The sequence below is a fragment of the Orycteropus afer genome, unplaced genomic scaffold (genome assembly GCF_000298275.1).
Source record: "Orycteropus afer afer isolate SDZICR_OR568_19922 unplaced genomic scaffold, OryAfe1.0 scaffold00085, whole genome shotgun sequence".
NCBI classification, from domain to species: Eukaryota; Metazoa; Chordata; class Mammalia; order Tubulidentata; family Orycteropodidae; genus Orycteropus; species Orycteropus afer.
Window position 1 is genome coordinate 8,454,334 of NW_006921672.1, and position 23,137 is coordinate 8,477,470.

General features: G+C 47.6%; 1 protein-coding gene and 1 non-coding gene across 2 annotated transcripts in view; both read right to left on the reverse strand.

Moving 5' to 3' along the window:
- Positions 1-35: 35 nt before the first annotated feature.
- Positions 36-23,137, reverse strand: part of MED24 (mediator complex subunit 24) — a 28,265-nt gene continuing 5,163 nt past the window's right edge. Inside the window, exons 3-26 of the mRNA XM_042781081.1 lie at positions 15,230-15,268; positions 14,851-14,924; positions 14,250-14,482; positions 14,049-14,105; positions 12,582-12,693; positions 12,267-12,417; positions 11,846-11,959; positions 11,259-11,306; positions 10,741-10,823; positions 10,406-10,492; positions 9,880-9,991; positions 9,255-9,397; positions 8,503-8,540; positions 7,978-8,060; positions 7,409-7,587; positions 7,185-7,284; positions 6,715-6,890; positions 3,561-3,825; positions 3,004-3,185; positions 2,737-2,827; positions 2,241-2,340; positions 1,014-1,094; positions 313-461; positions 36-152 (exon numbers count right to left, since the gene is read on the reverse strand). Coding sequence (XP_042637015.1) covers positions 36-152; positions 313-461; positions 1,014-1,094; positions 2,241-2,340; positions 2,737-2,827; positions 3,004-3,185; positions 3,561-3,825; positions 6,715-6,890; positions 7,185-7,284; positions 7,409-7,587; positions 7,978-8,060; positions 8,503-8,540; positions 9,255-9,397; positions 9,880-9,991; positions 10,406-10,492; positions 10,741-10,823; positions 11,259-11,306; positions 11,846-11,959; positions 12,267-12,417; positions 12,582-12,693; positions 14,049-14,105; positions 14,250-14,482; positions 14,851-14,924; positions 15,230-15,268 — 2,814 coding nt within the window. The remainder of the gene's footprint in view (positions 153-312; positions 462-1,013; positions 1,095-2,240; positions 2,341-2,736; positions 2,828-3,003; positions 3,186-3,560; positions 3,826-6,714; positions 6,891-7,184; positions 7,285-7,408; positions 7,588-7,977; positions 8,061-8,502; positions 8,541-9,254; positions 9,398-9,879; positions 9,992-10,405; positions 10,493-10,740; positions 10,824-11,258; positions 11,307-11,845; positions 11,960-12,266; positions 12,418-12,581; positions 12,694-14,048; positions 14,106-14,249; positions 14,483-14,850; positions 14,925-15,229; positions 15,269-23,137) is intronic.
- LOC122150079 lies at positions 8,141-8,244 on the reverse strand. The gene has a single exon (XR_006163475.1). It is a non-coding gene; the product is annotated as a small nucleolar RNA SNORD124 (small nucleolar RNA).

Genomic DNA, 23,137 nt, shown 5'->3' on the forward strand with positions numbered 1-23,137 from the left:
CTACCCAGCCAGCCTGTGGCCACGCCAAGGCCCTCTCAGAGGGCAGCAATGGCTTTGGCAGCCACCTGGCGACCCAGGGGCAGGCTGAGGTCCGTGATGGCCAGTACAACCTTGGGGCTGGACATGGCTGATACCTTCACCAGTTCGGATACCTGATAGACAGACAGACAGTGCTGCTCATAGCGGATGTGATGTCACAGGAGATCCCCTTCCCTACTCTGAAGGCTGGCCCTGAACCCAAAACTCAACTGAGAGGTGCTGACTCCATCTGATCGAGAGGTGGCCCAGCCAGCCCAGAGGCCAGGTACTCACCGTGGTAAAGGGCATGAACTGTAGGATGCTGCTCCGGCTGTCCTGCTCCAGGCAGTCCACGCACTCTTCCATGAACCACTGCACAAACTGGGTGTGAGGGCCTGCGGTCCGTGAGCCCAAGATGGAGGAGATGAGCAGGAACAGGTTGGCTGTGCAAGAGCAGGGAGAGCAAGATGCGAATTCCATGAGAAGGGTCTGTGAAGACACTAGTCTCTGGGAGAAGCGGGACCGAAATGGGAAAAGGAAAGGGAAAATGCTAAGAACGTCAAAAAATGGGGGTGCCGGAGGCAGTATAAAGGGAAAACTGGGGGAGAACAGGAAGAGGGCCTAAGTGGGAAGCCTTAGGGAGACAGAAGAGCTCGCAACCCATGGAACTGGAAGAAAGGTGGTGAAATGGGTAGAAGGAGGTGAGAGGGCACAAAGAGGGGGCACCAGGCAGGGGCGCTTGAGCTCTGGTGGCACAGTGCCTAAGGCACTTGACTGCTAACCAGAAGGCTGGTGGTTCAAACCCACCAGCCACTCCTTGAAAGGAAGATTGGGCAATCTACTTCCACAGTGATGCTGCCTCGGAAACCCAAGGGGGATTGCTATGAGTCAGAATCTACTCGATGGCAGTGAATTTGATTTGTTTTTTGGTAGGTGGGGGTGAGGCTCGGCTCCGCTTGGCCTCCAGGTTCCAGGGTGGGGCAGAAGGGACTCACCCAGGACTCGGTTCAGAGGGTCTCTCATGTTGACTGTGTGGAGCTGGGAGGCCGAAAGGGAGCTGCTCATGGACCGGTCAGCTGTGGAATCAGTGGAGGGGCACTGAGGAAACAGCCTACCACACTCAAAACCAACCCCTGACAGTTCTCCACCAATCTGGCAGGGTAGAGAGTGTGTGGAGATTGCAGAGAAGACCCTTAGATCAAGAGTCAGAGGGTTCTGTTGAGGGTGACAGAAAAATGTGGAAACAGATCGTGGTAAGGGTTGAGCAACACCATGAATGTAATCAATGTCATCAACTTGGATGTGAAAAATGTGGAAATGGTTTGTTATATGTATTTACCACACACACACAAAAGGGGGGTGGGCCTGAATACAGAGACCCGCACAGCGGGGACGAGAGAAGACTGAACATGTTTTCCCACTTGGTAAGCACCACCACATACCCACTGTGGGGCCTGGCATGGATTAGCCTATTCCTCACCATTTTATAGGGAAGAACTTGAAACTCAGAAATGTGAAGCAACTAGCTAAGTCACAGTGTTGGCAAGTGGCAAGCACAGCATCTTTCCCCTGCTCAAGAACACAGTGGTCCCCTAGTCTCTAAAACACCTCAAAGAAACTTCTAGGCTCTGGAGAAATCCTGGAAACAAGTAAAATGTCACAGAAAGAGCCGTTGGCAGAGAGAGAAGGCTATGTATGGCAGGAAGTCTGGGCTGGGAGGAGAGGAAAGTGCGAAGATCGAGGCAGGGCCAGGGAGGGGTGCTCTCTAGGCAGGAAGAGTGGGGAGTAGCCCCGAAGGCTGGCCTGGGCCTGCTCCAGGCCCTCGGGCATGTGGAGGAAGGAAGGTCAGAGGCGGTGAGTCAATGGCACAGACTGTGCCCAAGGCAGTGACTGCGTCTGGGTAAGTTGTCATTCTCTCAACCATGAGGATCAAGAAGGAAGGGGCAGGAGAGGGACAATGGGTCAGGGTGGGGTGGGGCTTCTTTTCTGGAGTCTGAGCAGAGGAGCTTCAACTCTTAGGGAGAGATACAGAGCAACCATTTGTCAAGGTGTAGCCAACAGAACACCCCCTTAAGGGACAGAACGGGCCAAACACCTGCCACAGCCACTCTGACCAGTTAGTAAAGACACTAGTGGCTGGGAAGATGGCAGAGCAGCTGTCCTGGGGAGGAGCAAGTTCCCCGGAAGGGAAGGAGCCAGCCCAGGCCCTGCCACATACTCACTAGGACTTGAGAGGATGTTGGCATCCTCCTCGTTGGAGCTCAACAGTCGCATCAATTTGGATGGCTGCGTGTCATCCAGCGGAAAGAGGCTGATGTAATCCTGGAGGGCAGGAGAGTCACTCAGACCTACCCTGAGCTCCAATCCCAGTCATCAGGGAGAGAACTGCAGCCCAGATTTGGGTGGGGAAGAGTCACTCCCCACAGCCACCACCCAGCTTCTGCAGGGGTTGCCTTCCTGCCCATCTCAATCCCTTCTCCTCGCCCCTGCACAGGGATGGCAAAAAGAAACATGCTCCCCTCTTCCAGGACGCCTGCCTCCAGACGGAAGGACCCTTTCTTGGACTTGCCTCTTGACCATTCTCAGCCCTAACACTGCTGCCCTGGGGACAGGGGCCATGTCTCATTCCCTATACTGCTAAGGTGAGACTTAGCAGCAAATGCTCAGTAAATATTCACTGAATAAACACACACACAGGTGAGCAGTGGGGTCCCCTACCTCGATGTCTTCACGGTGTCTCTTCTTTTGGCGGGATGATACCTGTCCCTTGTGGGAAGAGTAAGAACTCAGGGCGCACCACACAGCTAGCCTGGAGAAGCATTTACAAGAAGGGGCAGGGTTAGTGGGCGCTTCTGTGCCCGTGATGATCAAGCCCAGCTTATCGGGGGTGGGGGTGACACCAGGAGAGGGGTGTCTGAATCTATGGGACCGGGAACAGGAGGCCCCAGGGTGTGAGAGCAGAGCAGGCTCTGAAGTGGCCCCTACTTGGCAAGAGCAGTGCCTGGGGGGTCCATGAGACTGTGCCACTTGGAGGAGTCAGTGAGCAGGCCAGGCAGGACGTGGCCCAGCAGGACCAGGGTCACTTGTGGCATGTCCAAACAGAAGATGGAGTACAGCAGTTCCACCGCCCGCAGCGTGTGCTCCTTCCGGGTCTCCTTCAACAGCTCCTGGACAGGCAGAGGGGGGGGCAGCCGGGAGCTGGACATCCTGTCACTGCAACCCCTCCTCTGCCTCTCCCCGTGGCACTCCACCTTCACATCAGGGAGCCCCTCTGGGCTGCTCCATCTTCACTCCCCAGAGCCTCTGGCTGGAGCACCTGAGAAGGAGATCCCCTTGGAGCCTGGTGGCTCCTCGAGCAAGGCTCACAGCTTTTAGCAGACCACCCAGCTTACAACAGACTCCAAGAGAAGCCTGGCTAAGCAGGTTGAGTGACGGGGAGGGGAGGACCAGGTTTGGTCCATCAGGTATTTTCTTGCATCTCCATGTCTGAGGATACCTGCACCCCCCATCGATCTGGTCTGCACTCATCCCACTCCAAGTACCTTAATCAGGTTGTTGCAGAACCAGTAGACGCCGCCCATGTGCAGCAAGGTGTCAAAGATGTGGATGGAGCGGCTGTCCACCCACCCCTTCTCCAGCACCTTGGCAAAGATGTCTGTCAGCACCTCCTTGATGGGTCGCTTGGGGGGCAGCAGGTTCCAATAGGGCATGGTGTCCACGCCCGTGGATGGGAACTTGATCTGTGTGGCCGTCTGCTGCAGCACGTCAGCACACATGTGCTCCAGGATGGAGTTCATGATCACCACCCTGGGGGAGAAGAACACCTGAGGTTCAGGTGCCATACTGTGCCAGGGCAGTTAAGGACAGGAGATGGCCAGGCCAGACTTCTCCCTCAACTTGGGTTACGGAATTAACCCCATTCCGTGCCAGGGCAGGGGACAAGAGGAAGTTGCAAAGCCTAGCCGACGTGACCCCACCTCCTACTCCTGGCAAGACTCTCATCTGCTGGGCACCAAGGCTATCAAAAGGAGGGGGGATTTCCTCCCCTAGGTCATTCTAGCAGTGTATTAATTTTCTCTCTCGCTCGCTCTCCTTTTCCTTCCTCCAACCCAACGCCTGGGGCCCTGCCAACCTTCTGACATAAATAAATACAATCACTTCCCCCTGGGCTGTGTGCTGGGGGGTCTCCACCCAGACCTGGCTTCTTCCCAAAGTAAACAGTTACTTCCAGGAGAGGGGCCCCAAGGCTGCCCCACAGGACTCTTCCCGGCCTTCGGTAGCTGGGCAAATGTGAGTCTATATCCAGGAATGTTTGTAAGAAAATAGTCTCTAACTATGAATACTGATCTAGGTCTGTGTGCTTACCATGCCTGGAATGCTCAGTACCCAAAAACCCACTGCCACAGAGTCTATTCCAACTCATAGTGACTAAGGCTGTAAATCTTTACGGAAGGTGACCGCCTCATCTTCCACCTGTGGAGCAGCTTGTGGGTTTGAACCACCAAACTTCTAGTTAGCAGCCAAATGCCTTACCCCCTGTGCCACCAGAGCTCCTGGAATGCTGGGTGGCCCTGGGGAAGTTGCTATGTACGATGGAGCCATAGATTTCCCACTCCTCCTCACCCAGGTAGGTCTCAGAGCGCTTAAGAAGAATTATGCTACTCTAAGCATACTTGTGTGGGGAGCAAGGAGGAGAAATGGAAAAGGGAGGTAAGGAGAAAACAGGAGATGTGAATTTATAGACCCTCCCCAAATCTCATTCCAGCTAACATTTCCACTTCTCCTCAAAAGAATCCTCCATAGCTCCTTGTGAATAAACTAAAATGCAAATCCACTGCCACTGAGTTGATTCTGACTCACAGCAACCCTGAGGACAGAGTAGAACTGCTCCATAGGGTTTCCAAGGCTATAAATCTTTCCAGAAGCAGACTGCCTCATCTTTCTCCCATGGAGCAGCTGGTGGGTTAGAACCACCAACCTTTTAGTTAGTAGCTGAGTGTTTAACCACTGAGCCATCAGGACTCCTTCCACGTGAATAGTTACTCAAAACTTATTGGTGGGTGAGTGATCAACATGGTGGCACTGAGGAAGAGGTAAACAGAGAGAGGTACATGGGAGGAACAGACAACAAAGATGAACCCTTTCGTATATACAGTACTGAGTTATCAGTGAAGGCAAACATTGATCTACGGGTGGATAGATGAGTGGACAGGCTGAACTACTAGGTATGTCTATCCAGGTGGGAGTGTGCCCATGACCATGTATAGGGTTGGCGACAATGTTTCTACAAGTGTATTTGTATGTTCCGTAGAGCTGACAAAGGACAAGGTTGTAGTCACTTCTTGGCCACAATCAGCTACCCAGAGGGAGCAAATAGTTGGACCTGTGGGCTTGGGACCATAGTCACAGGGGACATCAACCTCAACTGGCATAACATACTACACAAAAGCATTGTTCCACATCCTACTTTGGCGAGCAGCAACTGGGATCTTAAAAGCTTGCAAGTGGCCACGCAGATGCAACAATGGGTTTCTCCCCCTCCACAGCAAAGAAGAATGAAGAAAACTAATGACACATGGAAACAATCCGTCCGAGGGACTGGTATACCATGCGATCCTGAACCTATGTGACTATGAGACCAGAAGAACTAGATGGTGCTCAGCTACCACTGTCAACCACTCAGAGGGGGAGAGGGGGATCTATGTAGGAGAACCTGGATAGAGAGGGAAAATAATGTGGAACAAAACTCAAAATCATAAAAAAAATAAAATAAAAGGGATCAGGTTTGCTGGTCTTAGAGTGCCTGGTGGAACCACTTAAGACTATGGCCCCTAGCTGCCCTTCAGGTGTGGAATTGAACCCACTCCTGTGGCTTCCAGCCAAACAAAAGACAGGCATATGAGCTGAACATTTACTTTAGGTAGATACACTCCTTAGAGAGAACAATCATGGGAAAATGGAAGGGCTCTATATGCACAGGGAGACTGCTTGGGGGGCCAGGAGTGCATGGGAGGGAAGGACAAAAGGAAGAGGTAATTATGGGGAGGTAACAGGAGGGGAGCTGTTGTATTGTGAGAAATTGCAGTCAATGTCATGAGACAAAGTGTATGTGAGCTGCTGTATGGAAAATGAATTTGCTCTGTAAACTTTCACCCAAATCACAATAAAAATAAAAAATAAAAAAAAACCACCTTATTGGTGGGTGAATGATCCAACACCAATGAACTCAACATAGCTGAGGTCATTAAGGAGTTCCTCCAAGCCCCTGCAAAGCCAAGGCAGGAAAATATCACAAAGACAGCTTGGGGAGTGGGAGGAAGGCCCAAGGCCCATAAAATCTACAGATGGGCTCATAGCTCCCAGATGGTGGTACAAATAATCACTTTGCTCTTCTGGTGAGGTAGTTCTCCAGAACTTGAGCTCTTTGAGGGCAGGAACCATAGCTATTTGGGATCTGTATTTCTGGCACAGAGCAGTGCTGGGCTATAAACACTCCCAGCACCAAAACACACACCAAATGTTTGCTGGGTCATGAGTGAGAATGTAAATAAGACAGCGAGGGAGTGAGGGAGTGAGGCGGGCAAGTGAACAGTGTGTTAAGGGAGAGAAGAGAAAGATATTGGTTACAGCAGTTACTGACCTCTCATGGCAAGCAAGCCCCACAGGGTTCAAGAAGGGAGGGGACGAGTCACTGACCTCTCATTGTAGAACTGCAGGGTGTTCTCATTATACAGTGGCCCTGCCAGCTGGCGGATCATCTGCAGTGACTTCTCACGTTCATCCAGTCCCAGCATCCGGACGTGGGCCACAAGCCAAGCCACAGCACACACCGCCAGACTGCATACCTTTCCCTTGATATTATCTGTGATTTTCTAGGAGAAAGGGAAAGGGTAACTCGGGCTACCATCTCCTCTTCTCTGGCCTTCACTTTCCCTGGCTTCTGTGGGCAACTATGTAAGGTGGAGTCCTTGGCCACATTCCACACTTCTCTCTACCACAACTTTGATTTTCAGGGGAAGTAACTAGGACTAGGATGGCAGAGAGGACTGACACCAATAACATGGGCTCTTAGATTAAGGGTCTTCTTGTTACAAAATATCATGAACTGTCAAAGACTGGCTCTGGGTCTACAGCTCTGGAGAAATGCTCCTGAGAGAATGGACTACCTGAATGGACTCGAAGGCCAATACTCCATTCTCCCAGGCATTGAGGATTTCCAAGATGGCCGCTGAGATGCTGAGACAGGCTTCATGCCACTTCATCTGCCTACAGGTTAAGGAGGGTATGGGAGAAAGATCACCACAGGGGGGCAGGAAATAGGCTTAGAGGAGAAGCTCTTGTCCCCTGGGCCCCATCCCCCACCCTTGGAGGGGGTGCCCAGGCCACTGACACCAGCTTCATCTCTGAGAAGTTGTTGAGCAGAGCCACCAAGGACTCCACTTTGATAGAGTCTGGTCGGAAGCAGGGGTGGTCAGGGTTCAGGATCTTGCCCTCCTCGGGCATACAAGTCTGCATCCAGGTCTCAAAGAAGGGCACCTCTGTTGCTGTGCTTGACTCGGACAGAATCACCTGGGAGAGGGGACAGGAAGAGGCACCAACTGAATTGGGAGGGCTCAGCACCTGCCAGGGCTGGGCCTCACTGCACCTTAATTTCCTGCCACACTGCCACTCCCTTCCCAGGCTCAAGAAATGAGGACAAATGGGTCTCTAGAGGAAGACAGGGGCTAAGCTGCCACCTAGTGGTCAGTGTGGATGTGACTAAAGGATTCTGGACAGGATGAGTGGCATCTACTTGCTTTGCCCAGATGAACACCTGACTTCTGAGTTCAGCAGAACCAACTGGCTTATGGGACTAGGAGAGGGTGGTGCCTGAGGTGGGCAAGAGCTGTTGGTTGTCTCCTTCCCTTTACTCCCGCCCACTGGGCACTCCCTAATAGCGTCTGCTCTCCCCTCACTCACCTCTGAGCCGTAGGTCTGGGCCACATGGCACAGCATGAGGAAGGAGATGTCAAAGAGTAAGGCACGAACTGAGGCTAGTTTGGCTGTGGGAAGGATAAAAAGGCTGACCCCTCTGCCGAGGGCAGGGCCCAAAGCCCTTGTCTGGGTTGAGAAGGTACCAGAATTTGCCTTCAGGAAGGTCAGGGACCAAGTGGCTCTTTCAAAGCCCAGAGGCTCAGAATCCTTTTCTTGAGACTCAATTGTAACATCATTCCTTCCTTGGAGTCAAAAAAGTCCCTGGACCTTCCTTTCCCCCCATACCCACCCAATCATAAAGTGAGGACAGAGACAAATGGGTGGTTTTAGATGATCTCTTTGCCCAGTATCACCCTCTTTCAAAGCTCCCCCAAAGCTTCAATCAGTCTTCACTCAGGGGAGGAAACAAGGCCTCCCCATCATGAACAGAAGTGTCCCCCTCCCGTTTGCTCTCCTCCACTCCCCACCTTCAATGTGAATGGGGCCTGGAGATGCACAGAGTTCACTTACGGCTTTCTTCACTGGCTTGGGTGGTGAATTCATTCAAGCTGGAAGAAATGGAGACAAGTCACATCAACCAGGGCAAGAGAGGAACAACAGCTGCAGGCCGCCACCCTGAGAGGTGGTCACAAGTCTGAATTATGGAGTAAACATGAAATGAACACCAACTCTTAAAAAAAAAAAACAAACACTGCCATCGAGTAGGATCCGACTCATAGCAACCCCTCCTTGGGTTTCTGAGGTAGTATCACTATGGAAATAGATTGCCCAATCTTCCTTCTGAGGATTGGCTGGTGGGTTTGAACCGCCAGCCTTCTGGTTAGCAGTCAAATGCCTTAGGCACTATGCCATCAGAGTTCCCATCCACAGGAAAAAGAATTACTTGTATCAATTTGTAAAATATTTCCCAGGCCTAGAGAATGGCTTGCTGAATAGAGCAATGCTCCATACATCAAATTCCAGGTCAACCGAAAAGATCAACAGAGTTTGAAAGCCCCTTGTTAATAACTGGGCACTCACGAAACTCCCCCATGCCATTGTTCAACACTTTGTCACTTTACCAGGAACCTCCACTCCACCCTCAGGTGAAGAGAAGTGAGCACTTCAAATCACAGAGCTTCCTCCAAGTCTTCAGCTGGGGTGCTCTGCCTTGGCCTGTGCATCTCCGTAAGAGACCCAGACCTGAGTGCCTCGCTCTATCCTGCTACCTCTTCCCTTCAGACATCCTCCCCCACCCCATTCAGGGACCCGGCCTTCCTTACTTGATGAATTTCCGGGCAAAGGATTTCAGCTTCCCAGTGGCTGCTGCAGCTGCCAGCAGCAAATCCAGACTCTTCCCAGACAGCATGTGACCAAGGACCCCCAGGAGTCCCTCTGGGGACTTGGAGTGATCAGCATCCATCGTCTGGTGACAGGAAAAGAAATCAAGTGCTAAAGACCCCCAGACACAGCCTAGCCACATTTGCTCTCTGTAGGTAAATGGGACACCATGACATACAAGTTCATCTACATCTTTCTGACTCCAATCTAGAAAATCACTCCTAAAAATCTACACTTGTGCTCTCCCCATCCCTATCAACTAAATGGAGATGAAAGTGGTAGGGCTGGGGTGGGAGAAGTCACCACTATGAGGTTCTCTGCCATTCCCACATGAGGTGATGTTAAATGAAAGCACCTACCACAATGCCTAGTATACAAGCGATGGCCGATAATGCTAATTTTTGATGGTAATAGCTTCCCCTATTTTCCCCCTTTCTCTACCTTCCAAAGCAACTATATATAAAAGGCAGACAGGAAAGAGGCCTATGCTTCTGTTTATCTGGAAGTAGAAGGAGAGCTGGAAAAAGGAGAGAGGTGACATTGGTGGCAAGGGACAGGTACACTCACCTTGAGGATGTTGGTGACAGTGGGCTCCGCCCTGAGGATCAGCCCAGGATTGGGCTGGACATTGGCATTTTCTGTGGATTTCAGCTGGGGTGCATGCTCCCGGTCTGCTGTGCTGTGGCCATAACCAGTTGGTCAAGAGAAGGAAGAGAAAAGGGTAAATTCTTGACATATTCCCAGTTCAAGCCCAAAAGCAAAGACACAGAACTGGTGGGAGGCACCTGAGAATCTTTGGGGTGGGGGTGAAGAAAGCACAGTCAACACTGGAATCACTTCAATTCATTTATCATTATGCCTATTTTAAAAGCTCATTTAAGATTAAAGGAAAGTTTAGGATTCTCACTTTGATCACAAAGGTGGGTTTGAATTAGAAAACAACAGGTAAGAGTATAAAAATATGGTATGACGAAATCAATGGCTTCTCTTCCCTCCTGGTCAGTGTAACCCTAGGCATGGCTCCAGTCACTGCACATCAACCTCTACAGAGGAGGGGTAAAGGCAGCGGCAGCACAAAGGAGCTCATACTTACCGTTTAGCCACAAGGTTGGTCACACTGGCTTCAGACAGAAGCCCTTGCTTGCTACATTCTTGGAGGAGGAATTTTGTACAGTTACAGCTGTGAGGGAAAAGAAGAACGAAGTACATAGCTGGGATTTTTGCTACCAGTATCTATGCCCCTTCAAGATGAGGAAACCCTTGAGTAGCTGAGGAAAGCAGAGGGGTTCTGGTACTCGCAGCTATGGGCCTGCTGCCTCCTGCCCCTGCCAAGGGGAGTGAATGAGGAGAGTCCCCTGGGACTTTATCTGGCACAGAAGAGCAGGGGAAGAGGCCAGAACACCTTCCAGCAAGCAGGGGAGTACGTACTTGCAGCGCTGATCAGCTTTGTCCAGCAAGGGGGTAAGCTTCAGCAGGAACTCAAAAGCACAGTTGATATCCTCAGTGAAGTCCTGTGAGGAGTCAGAAGCTTCCATCTGACTTCCAGGTCAAGTCCACCCACACCCTGCACAGCAGGCTCCCAAGGGCACCTTAGCAGCTAGAAAGGCCCACAAGCAGACCATGCCCACCACCAGCTAGTAGCTGGGTAAGAAGCAATGAGGGATTACCGCTCTCCACATGGCTACCCATGGTCACCTCAGACTCAACCCTGCCTCCTGGGGAAATCGCCTGAGGTCTGACTGGCTGCCTTCTGTCTGGAGACTGAATGCAAGTGCATGGATGCGTGTAGATGCTCAGGGATACACGTGCTTCCAGCCTTGCCACAGGCCAGAGAACACGCTACTGCCTGGCTGGGGTCTAAATGACCCTTCCCTTGGCCCAGTTCCTCCAGGATGGAAATGTCCTCCCCTAATCCCATGCCAGCCTATCTCATTCCTTCAACTCACCTTGTCCCCATGAGAGTACTTCTTCAGCTTCACCAAAACCTGGGGAATCTAGGGGGCAAGGCAGGGGGACAAACAGGAAGATCAACATCTTCTTTCACCTAGAACTGAAGCAACTCCTCTTTCCCCTGCTCTGGGCAGAGATACAGGAACACTCCTCCCAGGGAAGGAAACCACTCTTAGAGCTGAATCAGAAAGGTGATGGGTATCCAAGTGCCTGATGCTCCCAGCCTATAGGACACAGACCCCTCACTTCTATTGGCTTAACAGGAAATGCCACAGCAAAAGTAGAACCCCACTTCAAGGAAGATTGGGACCACTTTTCCCCTCTCTCTCTCTCTTTCCTGCCCTGCACCGAGTTGGCTGATGACTGAACTAAACAGGGTCTCTGTGGTCAGAAACAACAGAATTCTGCCAAGTGGCCGAATGCACCCTGGGACTTCCAGAGAAGAACCGATGGGAACTCAGGCTGGAAGACCTGCAGGCTGGGCATGATGCCTATAGGGAGAAACATGGGGCGGAGGCCCAGGGTATCCCCACTTCCCCTAAGCCATTCCTGGAATTGCTGTTACTCCCTTGCCCCAAGGTACCTTGAGGAAGGTAAAGGCTGTCCACTTGAGCTCCTCTGTACCCTCAGGGGACTCAATGAGCCCCACAAAGCAAGCTTTCCAGATCTCCAAGACAAAGAGGGGGGTGGGGATATGCTGTGGGAAGATTCAGAGGTGAGGGTAAGAAGGCGGCCCATAACCCCTTCATCCTTCTGATGGCTCCTGGAATCAGATGGGGTCAGATGTGGCACAGCACAGTCATGTCCCCAGCTCTAACACTGAGAACAAGGGACATATGGTGAAATGACAACACCGTGCAGGACTGGGGCCCATTTTCCATGGGAATCAGAGAAACCCTATGTCCCCAAGAAGGATCAGAAGAATCCCCTCTCGTCCCCACATGGCAGACTCATCTTAAGGAGAAAAAGGCAACTCTGTCCCCTCCCACTGCACAGCCTCCCACCTGCATGCGTTTCACCATCATCAGCTGCTCCACCAGGGGCTGTGTTTCGCCTGTCAGGTTCATGGTTCCCTCGAGCAGGACTACTGCATGGACCGTGGGGAAGCCAGTCTTGTGCAGTTGCTCTGAGTGCACAGACAGCATCGTGGGAATACTGAAGGCAACAGAAACAGAGGACACGTTTGGGAGCTCAGGAGAGTTGGAGATGAAGTGAGAGCAGAGGAGATGATGGGGCCTGGTGTCACATCTTCCCACGCACATGCTAGGGCATTTGTTTTCTCTCTCCCTTCACTACAATGCACCCTGGGCACCAGGTACCTCCTAATGAGTGTGCCACACTGCTCAGCCTGGCTCCGGAGCTGAGGGTTGCTGAGATTGGCCAGGATCTCCCCAACCTTCAAGAGTGAATGCTCGATGGCAGTCCATGAGGCTAGTGGGGAAAGGAAAACGCAGAAACATGATATAAAACAGAAGAGGGATAGAGACTGGCCCCACACTCCTTGATTTTGGCCTCCTCTAGGGCCACAAAACCACACAGGGAGGCTTCCTTTGAGGATGACAGGGAGGCCAGGGGCCTGAAGGGCAGCATGCACTTTTTCTAGAAGGGGAGTAAACACCCATGGCAAAGTCCCTAGAAACTATTTCCAAAGGCCTAACTTCAAGGGGATTCATCTAGTCAACTTCAGAGACCAGGTGTGACCTGACACAACAGAAGAGAGAGACAGAGGAAGGTGAGATGATCTAGTGGCTGGAACAGGGAGGGTGTCCACAAATCACTTTAGGCATAGGCCAATCCAAAAAGCCACCCTTGTAAATGGCCCTCACTCTCCATTCTAGCCAAGCTGGGCTCCTCGTCTGGGCTCTTGCTGCTTTCTTCATCTCTCAAAATTCCACCATCCTTCAAGTGTCTGTTCAAGCCTCAGCTCCTTAACAACTTGCCTAAGTGATTTCAACTGATCTCTCCCCTAGATGCCTGTACCCATGGTCTACACACATTACTTAGCACTTAATTATAAGTCATTTATCCTAGTTACAATCCCAGAGAGTCAATGATGAATAACGATACCAGCTAGCCTATTAACCTTCATGTAGCATAGGAAAAAAGCAAAAACTCAAAGGCCTGAGGTCTATTAAAAATAAGCATTCATTCATTTCACAGCCAATAAACGTTTATCAAGAAACTGCCAACATAACCCATTTTACACACTATCTTTCTGGACCTCATGGGCAATCAAGCTTGCTTTGAGAAGTAATGAATATAATAACCTGTAACAGGTTCTCCTACTAGGTCCTGAAGACCTGTATACCCATTCTAGCATTCTAGTCACTGGAGCATAAGAACCCTTAGGTGGTTCCAAGCCATGGCAAGATTGTGGCCTTAGGGCCCTGTGTTCGGAAATACCGGGTCTTCCCTCCCACCAGGTGATCTGTCTATTCTCAGGCTCTGGAAAGTTCTAACATTTAACATCTGAACTTTAGTTGAGGTAGATGGCACAGCAGGCCTGACAGCAGACAGCTGCGGTGTTGAAAAGGGTGTTTGAGGTAACAGTCAAGTGAGAGAGCCATGCGCTTTCAGAGGATGAGTAATATGGAGACAACCACAAGGAGGGCCTGTGTGCCTGTCCTGTCCTCTCCATTTTTCCATGTTTACTATGTACTTGTCTTGCTCCCCAACTAGTAGCTTGTTGAGGGCAGGAACCTGCCACATGCTTCTTTGGTAGCCCCCCACCCCCCGCCCCTAGCACCTGGCACAGTGCTGGGCATACAACAATGCTCAGTAAATACCTGTTGGTTGATTGGCTCTGGTGCCACCCTGCCCAAGTCCCTGGGATGTATGCAATGCTTATGGGGAGAAAAAAAAGGAAGTGGGATGATTTCAGATCCTCCTGGAAAGAAGTGGGATGGCATCCTGCCTTTCCCCTCTCAGTTAAAGAACCAGCTATGGGAACAGTGACAGGTGGGGCTCACGGGGCTCAGGGCACATACAGGCCTCCTCGAGCTTGGCAATGTGGAGTAGGGCCCGGTTCTTGGTGCTGCTGAGAGTCTTCTCCAGGCGCTGAAGGCACATGGCCAGCTGCTTCTCCCCTGCAGCTGGGGCTCCAGCCTCCAGCCCCTCCCGGAGGCGCTCTGCAGAGGCTGCAGTGCAGCGCAGCAGCCAGTGGAGGGCGCTGAGAAGGGCTCGGCACAGCCCAATGCATTCTTCAGCTTTGCCATGACAGCTACCAGGAAAGGATGCAAAATCTGTCTCTGCTCTGCCAGCTGAAATCTGACCAACACCTAGATCTCCCACTCTCAACCCCCATCCCTGGCACTCCCCTAGCAAAGCTCCAGGGAAGACCCAGTCCAATCTGTTTCTACTGGACAAGATTTCAAATGGGCTACTTCAAACAGAGTAGAGGTCATCTATCCTAAGGGAATCAGCTGAAAAGAATGGGGCTGGGCAGATGGGAAGTGGAAATGTGGAAACCCACAGAATCGGTCTCAGTCTATGTGCTACAGGTTTCTTCCCTCACTAAGACAATGCTGGATGGTTGAAAGCCTCCTCAGCCCTATTTTAATTAATTTCATTCTAATAAATTTGAATTACCTCAGTCGATCACAGAACATGTCCATGATGTCCAGCAATGCTTGGACACACAGGTCTCGGGAAAAGTCATCAAACTGTAGAAAGAATAATAGAGATGCTATGGAAAGTCCCAGCCAGCCCTGCAGTCTCACATGAGGCAGATGATACAGCTCAGGATTCCTGCTCAGCTTTCTTCCAAGTTTCAGACTCAGCATCCTTTTGACATTAGAAATCAGTTCCTAACTGCCAACTCCCTCTTTCCATGATCCCCCTCCTTCCAATGGAAGGCCAGTAATCCCAGCCAGAGACTAGAGCAGGCATGGAGGCAAGGCCCTTGTCCTTCACCTTCCTACCTCTATCCCCCTCCCCACACCTAGCCCATGAGGGGCTACGGTCATACCTTACTGATAGCTGTGAGGACAGAGGAGTAGGACACCATCTGGAGGGAAGGAAGAAAGACAAAGCACTGGCTTGAGTAGTGTTCAGATTATTAGAACCCACAGCAGAGAGGAGCCAACACTGAGGCTTAAAGTTGCTGCAGCTCCTCTGTACCCTCAGCCCCTCCAAGAGGCCTCCTCCACTCATCCAGAGAGACAGGAGCACTATGCATCGTCCCCAATCCCTCTTCTATCAGACTCCAGAAGAGTGATTTTTATTCAGGTAAGAACTAGAGACAAATATTTCCTGCACTGAACATTTCAAGGCAGTGAATTTCATTATACAAACTCTTACTTATTCCCTAGGGCTTACTGTATCTCCTCCAGGACACCTTCCCTGATCAATTCCCACTCCGGCATCCCGCCCAAAGCTGAAATCCTCCCTCTGTGCTCCAAGCAATCCCTTTATAGCCATCATTACATTCACCACATGTAGCAGTGCCTGTCACCCCCATTGAATTAGGAGCTCCTTGAGGACAGGGGCTCTTTGTTTCTTACTGCTACAAAGTTGATAATGTTTATAGAATGAATAAATAAAACACACCCTTAGATCAACATTTTCCAAAGTACCTTCCAAAGCTTCGCTGTCCAACAGGGAAGTCACTAACCACATGTGGCTGCTTTAATTTAAATTAATTAAAATGAAAGAAAATTAAAAATTCAGTTCCTTGGTCATACTAGCCACATTTCAAGTACCCCAAAGCCACATGTGGCTAACAGCTCCTGAACTGGATAGCACAGATACAGAACATTTCTATCACTGCAGAAAGCTTTACTGGACCACACTGTTCCAAGGTTCCTTAGGCTGTCAAAAAATTTTACACAAACACACACACAGCTTCTCTGTGAAATGAACTTGAGAAACATGGGATTAAACAAACAGACCAAAAATCAATTGCCATCAGGCTGATTCTGACTCATGATGATCCCATGTGTAAGAGAACAACTGTGGTCCAAAGGGTTTTCAATAGCTGATTTTCAAAACTAGATGACCAGGCCTTTCTTCTGAGTGCTTGTAGGTGGATCTTAAGCCTCCAACTTTTTGGTTAGCAGCCAAGCATTTTAACCATTTGCAACTGAGCTTTTTTTAATTGCAGGACTTCTCAAAGCCATAACAGAGTTGTATATAATGAAAATCTCTATGATGAATGGAAAATAAAGCAAGCAACGCTTTTCAGCTTATCTGAACAAGGAATCTGACTTGACTATTTCTAAAATACACCTTAGGAGATTCTACCTGAATGGTGAGCTCCCTGAAGACAGAAATACTGTTGAATCTATGTTTCTCTAGTACCTAACCCAAGTACCGGCTAATAGTAGGCTTGCAGTAGGTTTTTATTGCTTTGAATTGATAAAGTCTATTAACTAAGTAAGGAGCCCTAGTGGTGTAGTGGTTAAGGCACTTGGCTGCTAACCATAAAGTCAGGGGTTCAAACCAACTAGCTGCTCCGTGTCAGAAAGGTAAGGCAGTCTGTTTCTATAAAGATTTACAGCCTTGGAAACCCTATGGGCAGTTCTACTCTGTCCTATAGGGTCACTATGAGTTGGAATGGACTCAATGACAGTGGGTTTTCCAGTTATTAACTAAACGAATTCTGAAAAACTTTATCTTGAAAAAAATTTGTTAGTAAAATCTATTCATCATCATCAGCAGATTGGAGATCTATTTCAAAAGAAAAAAATAATTTGCCCTGACAAAATTAAACCTTCCAGAAAATATTTTGTCATATTTTTATATTTATATATATATATGTGTGTGTGTGTGTATATATATATATATATAGTTGTTGTTAGGTGCCATTGATCCCATTCCAACTCACAGCAACCCTGTATACAACAGAACGAAACACTGTCCAATCCTCCGCCATCCTCACAACTGTTGCTATGCTTGAGTCCATCGTCACAGCCACTGTGTCAATCCATCTTGTTGGGAGTCTTCCCCTCTTCTTTACCAAGCATGGTATCCTTCTCCAGAAATTGGTCCCTTCTGACATGACCAAAGAATGAGAAACAGAGCCTGGTCATTCTTGCATCTAAGAAACATTCCAGCTGTACTTCCTTGTTTTGATTCTCTAGTGCTGCTATAAGAGAAATACCACAAATGGATGGCATTAACAAACATGTATTTGTTCTCTTACAGTTTAGGAAGCTAGAAGTCCGAGTTCAAAGTGCCAGCTCTAGGGGCTGGGTGAAAGCCCCTTGACCTTGGGTTTCAGCTCTGCCTCTTTGTTCCCAGCCCAATGGAGCTGGAGGCATCTCTTAACTCATGCAGCTGCTAACTGCTGAGGCTGACAAACCCAAGGTCAACAAGTAAAATGGTACAGTCCAAAGACTATCAAGCAACATGGCAGGCCATTAGTTCAAGTCCAAAAACAGTCCCCAAATCGGCAGACAACATGGCAGGCCACTCACTGATGACTCAGCCAAAGGCAAGATCTAGATGTGCCAAAAAAAAAAAAAAGCCCTCAAGTCTTTCTCAAAGCATCTTCTTATACACTGGGAGCAGACCACATCCCTAAAGCAGCTACTCATCTGCTCACAATAGATTCCACTATGGAGCTGATTACCAGTCCCATCATAGGGAATAAATACATTCAGCTATCCAGCCACTCAAAACCAGGCCCAGCTACAACCTTAACTACCACACTCCTTGAAGACAGATTTGTTCATTCTTCTGGCAGTCCATGATACATTCAATATTCTTTGCCAACACCACAATTCAAACGCATCAATTCTGCAGTCTCCTTTATGCATTGTCCAGTTCTCACATGCATATGAGACTATTGAAAATTCCATGGCTTGGGTCTGGCTCATTTTAGTCTTCAAAGTGACATCTTTGCCCTTTAACACTTTAAAGAGATCTTTTGCAGCAGATCTGCCCAATACAATACAACATCTGATTTCTTGACTGCTGCTTCTATGGGCAGGAGCTCTGGTAGCACAGTGCCTAAGGCACTTGACTGCTAACCAGAAGGCTGGTGGTTCAAACCCACTAGCCACTCCTTGGAAGGAAGGTGGGGCAATCTACTTCTGTAGTGATATCACCTCAGAAACCCAAGGAGGGGTCGCTATGAGTCAGGTATGACTCAACGGCACATAACAACAAGAAGCTTCCATGGGCATTGATTGTGGATCCAAGCAAAATGAAATCCTTGACAACCTCAATCTTTTCTCCATTTATCATGAGGTTGCTTATTGGTCCAGTTGTGAGGATTTTTGTTTTCTTTATGTTGAGGTATAGTCCATACTGAAGGCTGTAGTCTTTGATCCTCATCAGTAAGTGCTTTTAAGTCCTCTTCATTTTCAGCCAGCAAGGTTGTATCATTTGCATATCATAGACTGTTAATGAGTCTTCTCCAATATCTTCTTCATATAGTCCAGCTTCTCAGATTGTTTGCTCAGAACATAGATTGAGTAAGTATAGTGAAAGGATACAACCCTAACACGCACCTTTCCTGATTAAAAGCACACAGTATCCTCTTGTTCTGTTTGAACGACTGCCTCTTGGTCAATGTACACGTTCCTCATGAGCACAATTAAGTGTTCTGGAATTCCTATTCTTCATACTGTTATCCATAATTATCACATGCTGTTGACTATGAGTAATACTACATAAAATAGTTATGATGTTGTTGTTGTTGTTGTTATTGTTTGCCGTCGAGTCGGCCCCGACTCATAGCGACCCCTCCTTGGGTTTCCGAGGCAGTATCACTACGGAAGTAGGATCGCCCAACCTTCCTTCCGAGGAGTGGCTGGTGGGTATGGTGCACTCAAAATCAGAGACAAAATACACCAAAACAGAAAAGCAGAATACAATGACAGAAACTGTCAGCATAATCACCAGCCTGCTGGGCCATCTCTGCTAGAGGAGTGGCAGTCCCCAAAGCTTTAAGAAGAAAGCTAAGCCAGCCCCGATGAGCTCAGAATGGTAAATTTTACATACACAACAATTCCATGTATAGTTTCTTCATCAAGTAAACGGACTGCTCTCTGTTCAGACATCTTTAACCAGTATTCTTGGATGAACAGGAGCAAAACACAGACTTAAATATACAATCACTGTTTAGCACCACCATCAGCGGGATACACTGTGAAGCTGGAGCTCGTGTCTGACAGTCATCAGAGAGTTGGGAGCCTGCCCAGGCAGGATGACCGTAACGTTCCAGGGCAGTGTTTGCTTATTTATAACTGATGTCCCCATAGTGAGATCTTGGCAGAGAACTGAACCTTGTTGGATAGCAACCTGTAGGGGGAGTTGAATGTTCCCACTAAAAACAAAACAAAACAAAAAAACCAAACCCAAACTCACTGCCATGAGGTGCATTTAGACTCATAGTGACTAGGACAGAGTAGAACTGCCCCATAAGGTTTCCAAAACTGCAAATCTTTACAGGAGACTGCCACATCTTTCTCTCATGGAACAGCTGGTAGATTCACACTGTTGACCTTTTGGTTAGCAGTCTACTGCTTCAACCACTATACCACAGGCTCCCACTAGAAACTGACCCCCAAACTACCAGAATAGAAACCTCAAATTCTGTATGTTCTGAGGAGTTACATTAGTTCCAATGAATTTCTGGTCTTCACATTCAGAATCTTGTTAAGTAAATTTTTGTTAACTGTCTCAATAAAGCACTGCTACTCCAGGGACCTAAAAATACTTTCCACATGGTGTGCTGTTTTTCACAGCAGGCAGGATTCAACCTATTCCAGAGTTAATATTTCTATCAACATACAAGCTCTAAAGCACTACAAGCCCCCAGAGGTAGAGACCATCTGTGTGGCCCACAGCACATGCCTCACTCAGACCCAGCGTCCCTGACAGTGATGCTACAGCTGCTCCCTAATCCTCTCTGCTCTTCTTCATATTCAACACCCCTAACTCCTCCTAAGTGTCCTCTGCATGCACAACACTGGACCAAAGAGCCTCCTGACTAGAGGAAGTTACTAACTTTGCATGGCAATTTGCAGGCCACAAAGGTCTTTCGTGTGTGCTTTTATTTCTCTCTCACCGTTTCTTCAGCCTCTTTTTCCCTCATGCTTTTCCCAACAGTTTATGCATCTCAAGATTCTTCTGTTTTTAAAAGAATGTCTCACAGACTCCACATTTCCATGAACCCTCACCCTCTCCCCCTGCTCTTCACAGATAAGAGCATTCTCTGCACTCACCGTCTCTACTTCTCTACCTTCCGTTTGCTCTTCATGCCCTCCAGTCCCCAGGACCCCAAGAATCAGCTCACTAACGTTATCAACAAACCCTGATTGTTAAACTCAATGGATAGTTCTCCATCCTGATCTTACCTCACCTCTTGACAGCATCTGACACCACAAAAACAGTCCCTCATTCTTCAACCTTCTCTTCCTTCTTTTCAGACTCCTATGAGGAATTCTCTTCCTACAATGTGTTCTGTAAATATGATTGGTTCCTCAGGAATTTAGCTCCAATCACTTCTTGGCTCATTCTCTACTCTCTCTGGGCAATCTCACCCAGGCCCTCAGTTTCAATTACCATCTGAAACTGATGACTCTTAAATCAGTATCTCCAGTCCAGACTTACCCTTCTTAGTCTAGATATGTATGGTCAACTGCCTACTGAGTATCTTCCCTTTGACAGCCCACTCAGGCGCCTTAAATTTAACAAAGCCAAAATCAAACATGTCATCTCACCCCTCATGCATATGTCAATGCTACAGTCCTATTCTACTTCTACTTATTCCTTTCTTTCACCATCTTCATCTTCTAACTGCTACTTCCTAAATTATTACTAAATTCATCTTTTTTTTTCCTACTGCCACTGTCTAAGTTTATGCCAACATGATCTCTCACCTGAATTACCTAAATTAGGGGTTGGAAAACTACAGCTTGCAGGCCAAATCCAACCCATCATTTGTTTTTGTAAAGTTTTATTGAAACACAGCCACGCCCATTTGTTCATATACTGTCTACAGCTGCAATTACACTACAATTACAGAGTTAAGTAGTTGTGAAAGAGACCTTCAACCCACAAAGGAAATTATTTATTATCTGGTCCTTACTTAAAAAGTGTGCCAACTCCTAGGCTAAATGGTCTCCCTACCTCAGCCTTAGTTCTCTCCAACTCATTCTTCAAATTACAGTGCATGACCACCCTGAAACTGATCTGTAAATTTCCCAAATTAATCTACAAACTCAAGGAAACCTCAATCAAAATAGACAGCACTTTTAAAAGAACGTAAGTTGATTGTAAAATCTATCTAGAAGAGGAAATGCCTGAAAGCAGCCAAGAAACTTCTGAAAAATAAAATAAGTAAGCAAACACTTGCTCAATTACATATGAAAATATACTAAAATATATAAATATATGAAATATATAAAAATGGAGCATCCCAGTTACTTGGCCTAATCACGTGTTTAGGGCTATTTTTCTAACTCCTAATTCACTGTGTAGTTCCTGGATTCTTGCTAACTTACACGTGGCGATCCAAGGTACAACAACTGATCTCTATTCACCTACAGCAACAGAGGAAGGAGAGTCAGGAACAAAAGGAGGACATGGAATCTGTGGCTAATCGCCTCCATGAACAACTGTCTCCCTTGACATGAGACCAGGACTAGATGGTACTCCACTACCATTAATGAACATTTTGATCAAAGATTCTGTAGAAGAATCTTTGATATCAAAGATGATCAAAAGGGGAAAAATGCAGAACAGAATTTCAAATCTTCATGGAATCCAGACTTTCTCAATCCATGGATACTGGATTAATAACCCCAAAATCCTTGGCCTGAGATAATCTTTATCCTTATACCAACAATATCCTCTGAAGTCTACTTAAAACCAAATAATACTTTACCTTAACTAGTTAAAAATGTCTGCCTTGAGTATTACATTCTTCTAAGGACTATCTATATGGGACCAAAATTGACAGCAGCAACTCAAAAGATTATATAGGAACATTAAGGGGTAGTGAGTTTCTATTAATGGGGGAGGAACAACTCAGAAAAGGAGGGTAAGAATGGTTATACAATTCAAAGATAATTAAAGTCACTGAATTGTACAAGTAGAAACTCTTGAATTGGTATATGTTTTGCTAAGTAAATTCTCAACAACATAAATCAAATTTTATAAAAACATGCTATAAAGCTATAGTAATCAAAACAGTGAGTTACTGGTGTAAAAAAGAGAAATAGATTGATGAAACATACTAAGAGTCAAACAATAAACTTTTTTCTATATGAGAACTTAGGAGATGATAAAGAATGGTCTATTCAATAAAGGTAGCTGGGCCAATTTCTATTTGGAAAAATAAATTTGGATCTATTTCCTCATACCACAATAATTCTAGACAGACTAAAAAAAAAAGAAAATATAAAACCAAAATTGAAGTGTTAGCAGAAAATAGAGAACATATTTAGATCTTTGAAACAAAGAAGTCTTTACACAAGAAAAAAGCCATAAAGAAAAAAATACATAAATTTAACAAAAACATTCAAAATCTCTTCATGCTAAGAAAAAAATCATACAAAAGGCAAAAAAAAAAAAAAAGTGACAGGAATAAAATTTAAAACATAACAAATAAGAATCACAAGCTAGCCTATACAACTATGAGAAAAGAAAAACTAGATGGTGCCCGGCTACCACTGTCAACCACTCGGAGGGGGATCTATGTAGGAGACCCTGGATAGAGAGGGAGAACAATGTGGAACAAAACTCAAAAGCATTCGGGGGAAAAAAAAAAGGGGGACCAGGTCTGCTGATCTGATAGAGACTGGCAGAACCACTGAGACTATGGTCCCTAGCTGCCCTTCAGGTCTGGAATTGAACCCACACCTGTGGTTTCCAGCCAAGCAAAAGACAGGCGTAGGAGTTGAACATTTACCTGAGGTAATAC